Source organism: Styela clava, chromosome 6, assembly GCF_964204865.1.
Source record: "Styela clava chromosome 6, kaStyClav1.hap1.2, whole genome shotgun sequence".
Lineage (NCBI taxonomy): Eukaryota > Metazoa > Chordata > Ascidiacea > Stolidobranchia > Styelidae > Styela > Styela clava.
Window position 1 is genome coordinate 2,321,030 of NC_135255.1, and position 12,521 is coordinate 2,333,550.

The following is a 12,521-nucleotide window of genomic DNA, read 5'->3' on the forward strand; positions in this document are numbered from 1 at the left end:
ATACGTAACATATAAATATATATAAGAAACCAAGCACCTCCAGTGCAAGTAAGAACTTAAATAACGGCCGCGAGTTTTTTTTTCAATAATTTGACATAGTATTTTAAAACAAGGTAATTGCGGACAATCTTTAGCCAGCAGCGGAAACGTCGATGATTTTGTTGCAGTTCCCTGCAAGCTTTGGATGCTGCATTGCAATTATATTCATCGATGAATCGCAGTTTTTGCGCAACAGGAAACCATTCAGTTTTAGAAATGGTGGAATCCAAATGGCTCTCGATAACATTTTATCATCTCAAACACAATTAATTGATTAATGCAGTCAGATTACCGTTGAGGAACTCTTTTTGCAAACAATGGCAACTAGTGTCTTATGGTCCTTCATGATGACCGTAAATGCACGTACTTTCTTTTCTTTACAAACTAAACGTTTTGTGATATCGAGGACGCCTTTGCTTTAATTAATAGTCATTAGCAAATGAAGCATGGTGTGAACCAAATAAAACAACATTTAGGTAGTAATTATAACTGAATCGTTTTTAATGAATCTTGAGGTACATAGTATCGATACCGCCCTTTAGTAAAATACAATTTAGTATTTGCAAGTGATAGTACCATTGGATAAATTGAAGTATTACCATGTTCAATTGTCTGGCGCGGTTACAACATTGTAAGAATTATGAAAGTATAGGCAGATAAAAGAATATTTAGCAATGGTCACAATGAAGTGGTCGAAGACGGAGTACTAATAAATATGCCAATAAGAATTCGGAAATCCAGTGAATTTATCACATATTATAAATAATATTATTTTGGTTTAAATTGGCCAATTTGTCGTAATAACCAACTTGTGCTGTATTGCTGGAAAATTGTTATAACTGAACTTAAATCTAGTCGCTTATAAAAATTTTCAAAATACAAAGAATACGTGTATGTTAGCTAGCCTTTAATGAATATCTGGTTATTAGTTTGAATGGAATTTCATGAAATGATAAATACCTGTTTTCGTGAAATGCCAGCTCATTTTTTCCTACGAAGGGATGCGTTAAAAACTTGAAATTTCATAGAAATGAAAACGGAAATTAGATTTAAAGAGCATGACGCATTGATCAATCCTTGGAAGTAATTTCTCGTTAGGGAATAGGATCATACCACAATGGAATTTGCGTATAATAACTTCCTATAGTGAGCACATTTCTTGCTCTTCAGAGTTGGAACGTCAGATTCCGTGGTCTGCAAGTTTCTCCTTTTTCGCACGATTTAAATACGTTGCTTTTAAAGTACTCGCTTACTGATAAATGCCTATTTTAATAACCCGTTGCAGCATTCTATCAGACAAGTTCAAATTGAACGGTCGTTTGAGGCGTTCATTGCCAAACCAATGGCGATGAAGATATTACTTGTTATTGCGCTCGTCATTCTTGTAGTTAATAATGCTTGTTGCCAGATTCCAAACGTTTATGATTTTTGCACCGCTCTGTTGTCCGATAACAGAGAAGGTTCTGTTTCATCTGTGTGCAATCAGTGTCAAGGCATTCCCGGCAAACGAGGACCTAAGGGAAGTCCGGGTCCACAAGGCCCAAAAGGAGACCACGGGGCGGCTTCCACAGCGACCCAAGATTTAGAAGCCAGGGTGGAACAATTGGAAGGTAGAACTTATAACATTGTTAAACATCTGAGCCTCGTCAGTTTCAACGCTTAACATCAGATTTCGTGATACTCTTGGTTATTATTTTGAGCGACTATTCGAAGATGATGTGTAGTATTTCGTTTTCAGACTATTTTTTGCCTACACGCAGCTGCCCAAAATACTTTCTAATTTCGTATTTCTCCATTAGTCAATCTTTGTTTTTCCGTATTCAGAAAGAATACTTTTTCTCCAAAGGATTACAAAGAACTCTCCAGAAAAAGGTAAGAGAAAAAAGATACGATTTTGTTCCATGTAAGATATTTAATATATTAATTGTTCTGTTAATTCGAAAACGTGCATATTTGTATACTGTTACAAGGCAGGTATAATAGAATATGGTAATACTTGATTTCACGCTTCCTCGCGCAAGTCGTAATTGCTCATAAATTGGTGAACTGAGCTTTTCTTCCTGCAACGTAATACCTGGTGAGGGGAGGCGCTGTTTTTTTATTATATAAGTGAAAAGTGTTATAGTCACTTTGAATAAAACCATGATCCCTGTCCATACTAGCACGAGATGAAAATGGACGGTTGAATATCAAAGTAATAAATTTTTGCACAGAACTCCTCAACTAATACATTCATTGAAAATTAATCTTTTATATATTCAGATAATATCTGCTCTCTGGGGTTAAAAAATGGATCCATTCCAAATAGTGCTATGACGTCATCTACTGAATGGTCATCGAGTTGGGCGGCGCACGAAGGACGTTTGGAAGGTGCTAGATGCTGGATTGCTCACGGAAGTAAGAACTTCAATTGTAGTTCAAGTTTAAATGTTACAATTTAGAGTTAGACGATACCGCTGCGCATTGCTTACGAACTTACGATTACGAAATTCATTACTACCACCTATTACTAAACTGTATAAGGCGGTCGTCCAACTTGTCCAACCTTTTTTCTGTTGAGCTAGAATGGGCAGTTTTCATGACCTCAATATTTGACAGCACTTACTTGTACTTTCAACATCCTCGTAATCAGTTGCAATACATATTAGCTCATTATATTCAGGTGGTAAAATAGGAGACTGGATTCAAGTAGATTTTGGTGATTACAAGTCAGTATCTGGAGTTGTTACACAAGGTCGCCCAGGAACCACGCAGTGGGTTAAATCATACAAACTTTCGTGTGGCAAGGAAATGAATGAATTTGATTGGATAGAGGAAAACGGAATAGTAAAGGTTGAAAATTCTTGTCCATTGGTTCTGTTATTTGGTTAACTGTCTTTGTTTGGATAATAAATATTTTTGTTTAATTTTATAACTATATATATATATATATATATAAGTAAATTTATGATACGTATAACAAATTGCATACATTTTCAATAAGTGCAATATTCTTTACAACAAAGGTGATTGAGTATATGATAAAAGAATACATAAGTATTGGCTCTACCAGTTAAAATGACATTTAATCTATGCCAAACGTATAGAATTCCTTTGCTCTAAATCAGTGTTTCTTAGCATGTTTTTTTTTATCAAGTATATCAAGTATTAGCATTACCCAGCCTTTTAACTATGTAAAAATCCATCGCAAATATCCACTTTCATGTTTAAACAACTCATGAAATAGCATAACTATGTTCAGATTTGAACAGGTATAAATTTGAGTGGAACTGCTTATGGCGGCCATACCTAAATCCTAGTATGTTGTACGATAGGTGTGAGCTTTTAAATTAGAGTTTACACTGGTCTAATGAGAGATCATCTTCTGAATTATATTAATTACAAATGTAAAATATGCACGTAATTATTTTCAGGTCTTTCCTGCTAACACTGATGCCAACACAAAGATTTATAACAAGCTACCTAGTCCCGTTGTTTGTCGCTATTTTCGGCTCTATCCACAGTCGTGGAATGCTCACATAAGCATGAGGATGGATTTGTTGCGAGGGGATTGTCATATGTATTATTAGTGTAAAACTGAGTACCAGCAAAGTGACAGCTACTTGCTGTAAGCAGAATTGTTCTGTATTTCTGATATCATGACAAGTTTTAAATATATAAGTGACACTCTTCAATGTGATAAATACAAATACCATATAAATGAAAATAATAATAAAGCATGGCCATGCTTGAATAACGTAAGAGCGTTTCGGAAGAAAGTGCGGTGTTTTTACTCGGACATAATTTTCTATTATTGAAATTTTTCACAATATGAAGGCGTGATGTATGTTACCAATCAAAAGTGAAGAGAAATAGGGATTACAAACACGCTTAACAAATTGAGATAAATTGGTCTGAATGACCATTTGATATGACGCGAGTATTGACTACTAAATAACTGCCTGTGGCATGGGTACGTGCACGATTAGAGGAAGGTTTACTCCAAGTTATAATAAGACATTATCTGTTATATGAAGAATCTCAGTCCTTTAAAAAATCAAAACTAATTTAATATCTATCCGTGCATGGCCTTCCTAGCCGTCTGCACTTTTCACAGAGATGTTGAGGATGTCTCACTTCCTTAGATATAGTGTTTTCCAAGCCGGATCGCTGGAGAGCCGACTGAAATGTATATAAGTCAATAGTTAAACTATATAGGGTTCAAATATTTCAGAAAATAGAGTTGTGAGTGTTTTGGACTTCATGGATATGAAACATTGGATATGAAACGGGACTTATTTACATTGAAACGCTTTTTTAATATTCTAACTTGCCAATTCGTTATAACTTATAAAGTTGTGGCCCACGCGCCGAGTATCTATCTACCTCTCGTTTGACAATTCTTTAAGAGTTTCGGACGGGACTGTGAACGAGTTTTTGTGTTAATAAGAGCAGGGTTTCCCAAACTTTTTGGGCCGCGGACCCCTATTTGTGAATCTTAGTTTTGGCGGACCCCCAACGAGGAAGAATAATGTTCATTTACTTTTTAACACAAATGACATTTGTGATGAATGAGGTTGCCTTTCGCTGCACAATTTATCGATTCTCGAAGCAATTTGTGACAAGCAAACTCGTAGATTCGTTTCTACGGTAAGTCTAGACTTGTATTTTGTCATCATATTGATAAGAGCTGAAAATGCAGCTTCACACATGTAGATCGTTGCAGAAAGCAATAGAATTTTAATTACTTTTTCTTATAAAAATGTACATTTGTCCGCAACACTCAACCAAAGAGAGGCAACGTCTTTTTGATTGAAATAAATCAATAAAGTCCGTCAGACTCTTTCATATCGTTGCGGACCCCTTGTGCAGTCATCATGGCCTCAGGGGTCCGCGGACCCCAGTTTGAGAAACCCTGAATTAGAGGATGTAAACCAGTGTCAGGGGAAATCAAGCGTAGTCACGGACAAACATGGACCTTCTATTACAATGAATTCCAGTTTAGATTTCTACATTGGTTGTGCTTGAACAGAGGTGCGTCGCTGGCCAAGAAAGAAGTTTCGGAATTTGGCCTGCAGAAAATCCACTCTGTGGCCCAATTTTATCAAAAATAACATAATTCGAAAAACATCAACTTCCATGAATTAATTATTATTTACCTATCCATCATCCTGGAAACATTTCGAAACATTCGACACATCGCGTCTAAAATATTATGGGCATATTGATGACAAAAACAAAAGCTGAGCACACACAAATCTGAACACAGACAGTCAGGCATCGCTGGAGCATGAGAGTACAAAATTCGAGTTGAGCCGAAAGTAAATATCTCTATTGTGTAGTTTGTCATTGTTTTATTCGCGAGTTAAATTTCAGAACGGGGGAAGTACCAAAATCGAAAATATGACACGGTGAGACACAAGTGAAATTGTAATATAGCTTACTATAATCGAGCGGAAAGTATTGATTAACATCTCTTATAAACTTCTTATCATATTTTCGATATCCTATTTTTGTCCATTGCTCAACAAAAATGTAAGTATTGATCAATTATACCTGTTTATACGGGTAGACGTCAATCATGCAGTTTTGGCATTTCTGTGCCGTATTTGCCCAGCTATTTGCACTCATCCAAGTTCTGTTGCATTCCGGACAACGAAATTCCCCAAAGCATCTTTCGTCTCCCTGATAAGGAGTTTTCCCTCCCTTTAAAATAAGGTCATCTTGATATTGAATTCAATCAAATTCTATATATCCATCTCTTCAACAAGTCACGACTAATCTAAAAAGATCAAACTAAACCGCATTTTGATGAACTACAGAAAGCGGATTTGTGTCTTGAATATTACCGTTAACTTTCAAATTATTTGAACACCGATTTTTATATTCACTAAAATGCGGCGGTTTATTTTATAACAAACAAGTACAAAAAAAAATACTATTACCTGACTTGACATCATGGAATTGCTAAGACTCTTATCTGTGACTCGCAGTGGTGTCGAACTCTATTATCGGCGTATGTCGCTATGACCCCGATAAAGTTCTTTCATAGCGGTTCAGTTCCAGCCTTCTTCTTTACGTGACTTTCACAGTGCATGTTGTAACTCCCGAGTGAATAGGCCGATGAACGCTGTTTGTGGTTAATGCATTATTCAAACATTGCATATTATCTGTGAATAATGTTAATCCTAACATTCCACCCACGCTGAATATTTATCACTAACACGTTTAGCTTACCACACTCAAGCGCTAACCTGAACATAGCTTGATATATTTAGACTCTAAATTTTAGAGCCTTCAAATAATAAGATCGTGTTCGCCACATACGTTCACCTCTTTGCGTTTATTGAATCACCTTCCAAATTTTTTTTTGGTATGGTTTGTTAAAATATCTCAAACAATCCTACTTTAGACCAGTGGTTCTTAACCTTTTTTGCATATTTTACCCTTTTATCAAACACAAGTAGAAGAACACGAGTACAAGAATTACCCTCAATACAGCAATTTATTAAAAATTCGTCAAGCCAAGTATAGGAGGCTCTAACTTTAGGCGAAGCCAGGATTTTCAAAAGGGGGGGGGGGGTTCATAATCATAAATTCCCATTGCGGTAACAGTCTTGGCATTACGCGCTCGTTAAAGGGACGTCTTTTCAGCGTATAATGATTATTCTTGTCGCGTGAAATATTCGATCTCTGACAACTACAAAATTCTAAAATGTCCCTATATATTAGTTTAATTGTGTCCAACGTAACTCGCGGTTGCTTCTTCTTACGTCAAAATTAAAACATTAGTTCTCTGAAATGCCACGGCGATCGGTAGACATAAAAATATGAGATAAACGGTGTATTTAATTTTAATACGTATTTTTGGAATCTTGCCAACTCGTTATCGCCGTTAGAAAAATTTCAATAACTGATATAAAATCCCGAAAAGTACAATTTTATTTCGTACAATGGAAATGCATATGAAGTAGTTGTTCCATCAAAAATACATATTCATGGCCGCGATTACGCCACTTGTTAAAAGAGCCCGACGTTTACAACGAAAAATGATTTTTCTGTTGTGCAAAGTAATCAATTCGTGACCGATAAGGGCATATTTAAAATGTCTTGCTTTATTAATTTAATTGTCTTCAATTTAACCAGCGTTTGCGTCGACAAAACGAAACAATTTTTTACAATTCCCAATTTTAAAATACCTCGGCCATTTGCCGACTTAAAAATAAAAATTTTTGGTAACTGCCCGTCGCCTATCATATATTGTTTTGATCCGTATTTTTTCTATTTTGAAAATTCGACAAATTTGAGATGTGCTTGTAACATTGACTCCGTTCAATCGCAATGCTGACACTCCGATTATTTTTAAAGATAAAACCTCCTGAAAAATCCGTAAATCTGCTGTAAATTCTCATGGAGTAAAATTTATTTCAGTACAATAAAAATTGATGGATATACTTCGGATTAATTATCTTATATATCATCACAAACCGGGAAAAAAAATCGCGTTTTAACCTTGTTTAATGATAACACGAAAATTTTCTACGTCAATTTTAAAGTAATGGATAAAAAGCAAATCCCACACACAATTACCCGTGTATCGATTTTAGTGACGGTGTGTTCCTAAACGGCGACCAAACATAATAGGCACACGAAATTTTGCGATTTTGCCACTAGAAAAGAGTTTTTAGACTGTCGCGGGACTTACATTGTTTACGGTTTTATTTTCAGTATTTTATAATGCCGCTTTTCAATCAAATTCAAATCGCGGTTTTACTCCTTCTTTTGTCTTTAGAATCTCACCACCGATGAACGTATATTAACTCACGAATTCACAATTCCGTGCAAAGTACAAAAATAAAATAATTATCCTGTTTATCGTGGCACAAATTTATGATTTAAAAAGAATAAAAACCGACGTAAGGGCGTTTACGGCCTAAATAACACGCTGATGCAAACATGGGCGATTTTAGCAGAAGGCAATTGCACGCTTTTTCAGTTTTCACATTTCCGTGCGAGTATAAAAATAAAATAATTATCATTGTTCCCGCGGCACAAATTTGTGATTTAAAGAGAATAAACACCATTGTAAAGGGCGTTCACGGCATAAATAACACGCCGCGTTGAAGAATACGAACGGCGATTTTAGCAGAAGGCAATTGCACGTGTTATCGGCAACTTTTTCACCTTTTAGAAAATTCAAAAGGGGGGGGGGGGGTTCGACCCCGTTTCATTATTTTCAGATAAATCTGCGTTCAGGGCATTTAAATCTGCATATCATTGCAACTACGGGTCACTTCTATACGCACCCATGAACATTTACACTCAGGGATAACGGCTATTTGCGCACACGAATGTTTGTGTTAAAATATCATTACTTCAATCGTGCTTTATCTGGAGATAGTTTTAGTATATATACTGTAAATTTTGCAACAACCTGTGAGGTAAGTAAGGGTTTAATGTCACCCTCCGCTGAGCGATGTACAGTTCGTTTTTCCAAGTCGGGGTCGTTTCGTTTACTCAATCTTATATATATTTCATATGTATATTTATCTTCGCAGCCTTACAAATAATTGTTTCTTGCTGGTACATGATATTTTCCAGGTTTTGATCTTATCAACTTTTACTCGCACTTCAAAATTCTCTATTTTTAATATGTGTGGAAAATGGAGTAAACTATCAATCCAGTAGAGAGAAATGATTTGTGGCTAGTTTTTATGCGGTGTAGTATATTATATTGTTGCGGCAATTCTTGAAGTAACTGTATGGAGTGTAAATTTGTACGCCATAAATACAAGTTTCTACATACAGGATTGCCATTGATATTATGGCGCTTCCCAGATTCTCGTGATCTGAGGTTTTGGTGATTACAAGTTCGTGTCTGGAGTCCGAAAGGTCGCCCAATATCCAGGCAATTGGTTACATCATATAAATTTTCTTGTGACAATGAAACAAATTAAATTGATTGGATAGAGAAAAACGGAATAGACGAGATTAAAAATTTGGGTTCATTATAGTTCTGTTATTTGGTTAAATGTCTTTCCTTGGATAATAAAAATGTTGTTCAATTTCATAACATATATGTAAATTTTTGAGAAAGATACAAAATTGCATACATTTACAATAAATGCATTATTCCTTTACAACAAAGGTGATGAGTATATGATAAAAGAATATAAGTATTGGCTCTACCAATCAAAAATCTTAATGTATGGCAAATGTATTAGAATCCTTTGTTCTAAAGTAGTGCTTTTCAACCTGTTTTCATGAAGTCTTTGTATTACGCAGTCTTTTAACTATGTCAAACTCCACCGCAAACATCCAGACTTCATGATTAAACAACTCATAACATAGGATAACCATGTTCGGTTTTGAACAGATACAAATTTGATTGGACCTGCTTTTGATGTTCATACCTAAATCCCAGTATGATGTACGATAGATATTTTTATCTTGGAGTTTACACTAGTCGAAAGAAAGGACATATGTATTCTAAATTCTATCAATTAGAAATGTAAAATGAGCATATAAATATTTTTCAGGTCTTTTCTGCCAACACTGATTTCAACACAAAGATTTATAACAAGCTACTCAAACCCGTTGTTTGTCGCTATGTCCGGCTCTATCCACTGTCGTTGAATGCTCAAATAAGCATACGGATGGATTTGTTGCGAGGGGATTGTCATATGTATTCTAAGTGTGAAACTGAGGACCCTGCTTTTTATCAGCAAAGTGAGAGCTACTTGCTGTAAGCAGAATTGTTCTGTATTTCTGTTATAATGACAAGTTTTAAATATATAAGTGACACTCTTTAATGTGATAAATATAAATACCATATAAATAAAAATAAAGCTTGACCAGCATTATCTAATCGCGCTTGAATACCGTAATAGCGTTTTGAAGGAGGTGTGGTGTTTTCTACTCAGATATATTTACCTATTAATAAATTTTTTTTACCATATAACTACCATATAAATAGGGATTACAAACACGGTTCACAAATTGTGATAAATTGGTCTGAATGAACCTTTGATATAAAGCGAGTACTGACTATTGACTAACTGCCTGTGGCATGGGTGCCTCAAGTCATAAATAATACATTATCTGTTATATAAAGAATCTCAGTCCTTTGAATCAAAACTAATTTAATATCTATCCGTGCATGGCCTTCCGAGTCGTCTGCACTTTGCACAAAGATGTTGCGGATGTCTCACTTCTGCAGATATAGTGTTTTCCAGACCGGATCGCTGAAGAGCCGACTGAAACGTATATATGTCAATAATTAAACCATAGCTTAGCAAACTGGGGTTCGAATATTGTGAGTGATTTATGAAATAAAATGTCAAATGTCCAAATAAACATAATTTTACAGAGTGTAAAGATACACGGTACTCATATTGAAGAGAAACAACAATCCGAGTTTGTTCTTTGGATGATCAACGGCTGCGTTATTGCGTGAATTATTTGAAGGATTCACACTACAGTGTGTCGTGTTTAAACGTTGCTTTGCTGCTTTGGGCTTCATTTCGATATTAAACGGGACTTATTTACATTGAAACGTTTTTGTTTCAATATTCTAGCTTCCTAATTCGTTGTAACTTGGAAAGTTGTGTTAATTAGAGAAGGTAAACCAGCGTCAGGTGAATAAACCGCAGTCACACACAGACATCGACCCAGTGGTGGGATTCAAATTTTTTGTCAGCCGGTTTCAGCGTACAAATGTCGAATTTTCAGCCGGTTCGCTGATCTCATGAAATTCCGTGAGACGGTTCTATAGAACCGGTTCGAACCGGCTGAATCCCACTACTGCATCGACCTTCTATTACTATAAATATAACCGTAATAGTATATATTTACGATATAACAGAAGAACAACAGTTTAGTTATCTAATTTGGTGGTACTTGAACAGCGGCGCGTCGCTATGGCTAAGAAAGAAGTTTCGAAAATTGGTCAGCAGCACATCCACTCAGTGGCCCAATTTTATCAAAAATAGCGTAATTTGAAAAAAAAAACATCAACCCACATAGAAAATATTTATTATTGAAGTATTCATCATCTTGGAAACACTTCTGTATTGAACTACACAAATTTTTAAAGCGATGCTTCCAGTATTCACAGAGAAAAGCGAGTTTAAGTGATGGGAGGCTGAAGGCAACAACAAAATTTATCAGAACGATCCATCCATATCGCGTCTTAAAATATTATGGGCGTAATAACGACAAAACAAAAGCTGAGCACACGCAAGTCGGAACATAGTCAGTCAGGCAGCATCGCTCGAGCATGATAATACAAAAAACGAGTTGAACCCAAAAGTAAATATATCTATTGCTTATTTCGTCAATGTTTTATTTGCGAGTTGAATTTCAGAACAGGGAAAGCACCAAAAACGAGAAAGGTTTACAGGGACCCACAAGTGAAATATATATATAAATATATTATAATTGAGCGGAAGGTATTGGTTAATATATCTTATAAACTTCTTATCAGATTTTCAATATCTTACTTTTGTCCGTTGCTGAAAAAATATAGGTATGTATTGTTCAGATTACCTGTTTATACGGGTAAACGTCAATCATGCAATTTTGGCATTTTTGTGCCGTATTTGCCCAGCTGTTTGCACTCATCCACGTTCTGTTGCATTCCGGACACAAGAATTCACCAAAGCATCTTGCTTTTCCCTGATAAGGAGTTTTTCCTTCCTTGAATAAATAAAATAAACAAGTCATGGCTAAACTAAAAAGGTCAAACTTATCAGCATTTCGATGAACACAGAAAGCGGATTCGTGTTTTGAATAGCCTACTTCTTTTAACTTTCCGATTAGCCAATCACCAATTTTCATATGTACAGATATATATGAGGTGGTCCATTTTATAGCAAACAAGTACAAAAAATACTAATTACCTGACTTGACATCTCAAAATTGCTAAGACTCTGTAACGCGTAGAAGTGTCGGACTATGGTATCGGCGTTTGTCGCTATGGCCCCGATAAAGTTCTTTTAAAAGCGCCCAGTTTCAGCCTTCTTCCTTATGTGACCTTTACATTGTGAGTCAATGGCCCGATGAAAGTCGTTGGCGAGTAATGCATTATTTAAATATTTATATTGTCTATCATCGTATGAAGAATGCTGATCTTAACATTTTACCAACGCTAAATATTTATTAGTAACACCTTGGATCACCATGACCAAGCGGTTGCTTGAACAGAGTTTAGATACTTAGAAACTTTAATTAATAAGATTACATTCGCCTACGTATTCGTCACATGCGTTTATCTATTTACGTTTATAGAGTCACCTTTCGATCGTTTTCCTTCCGTATTATTTGTTAAAATATTTTAAACGATCTTGCAATCTTACTTTAGAGTTTAGACCAGTGGTTTTCAAACTGGGGCCCGCGAGGGAATATCAGGGGGGTCGCAAGAAACTTTAATTTTGCATTTTCATCTACTTATTATTAAAGTATCGCTTTGCTGCCAAGATTAAATGCTTGATGTTGTCGCTAGA

At 35.6% G+C, this 12,521-nt stretch overlaps 3 protein-coding genes across 3 annotated transcripts; 1 reads left to right on the forward strand and 2 right to left on the reverse strand.

Moving 5' to 3' along the window:
* The first annotated feature begins 1,292 nt into the window (after positions 1-1,292).
* On the forward strand, positions 1,293-3,713 carry LOC120331411 (retinoschisin-like). Its single transcript, XM_039398483.2, has 5 exons — positions 1,293-1,649; positions 1,864-1,911; positions 2,302-2,436; positions 2,702-2,871; positions 3,453-3,713. Exons 1-5 carry the CDS (start codon positions 1,382-1,384, stop codon positions 3,606-3,608), a joined length of 777 nt encoding a protein of 258 aa, XP_039254417.1. The 5' UTR covers positions 1,293-1,381; the 3' UTR covers positions 3,609-3,713.
* A 107-nt stretch (positions 3,714-3,820) lies between these two features.
* Positions 3,821-6,084, reverse strand: LOC120331412 (zinc finger CCHC domain-containing protein 24-like). Its single transcript, XM_039398484.2, has 3 exons — positions 5,964-6,084; positions 5,575-5,724; positions 3,821-4,200 (listed from the first exon to the last, which is right to left on the reverse strand). The coding sequence occupies exons 1-3, from the start codon at positions 5,976-5,978 to the stop codon at positions 4,087-4,089; spliced, it is 279 nt and encodes a 92-aa protein (XP_039254418.1). The 5' UTR covers positions 5,979-6,084; the 3' UTR covers positions 3,821-4,086.
* Positions 6,085-8,936: 2,852 nt separating this feature from the next.
* LOC120331917 (zinc finger CCHC domain-containing protein 24-like) lies at positions 8,937-12,064 on the reverse strand. Its single transcript, XM_039399097.2, has 3 exons — positions 11,919-12,064; positions 11,566-11,715; positions 8,937-10,274 (listed from the first exon to the last, which is right to left on the reverse strand). Exons 1-3 carry the CDS (start codon positions 11,928-11,930, stop codon positions 10,161-10,163), a joined length of 276 nt encoding a protein of 91 aa, XP_039255031.1. The 5' UTR covers positions 11,931-12,064; the 3' UTR covers positions 8,937-10,160.
* Between the last annotated feature and the right edge of the window lie 457 nt (positions 12,065-12,521).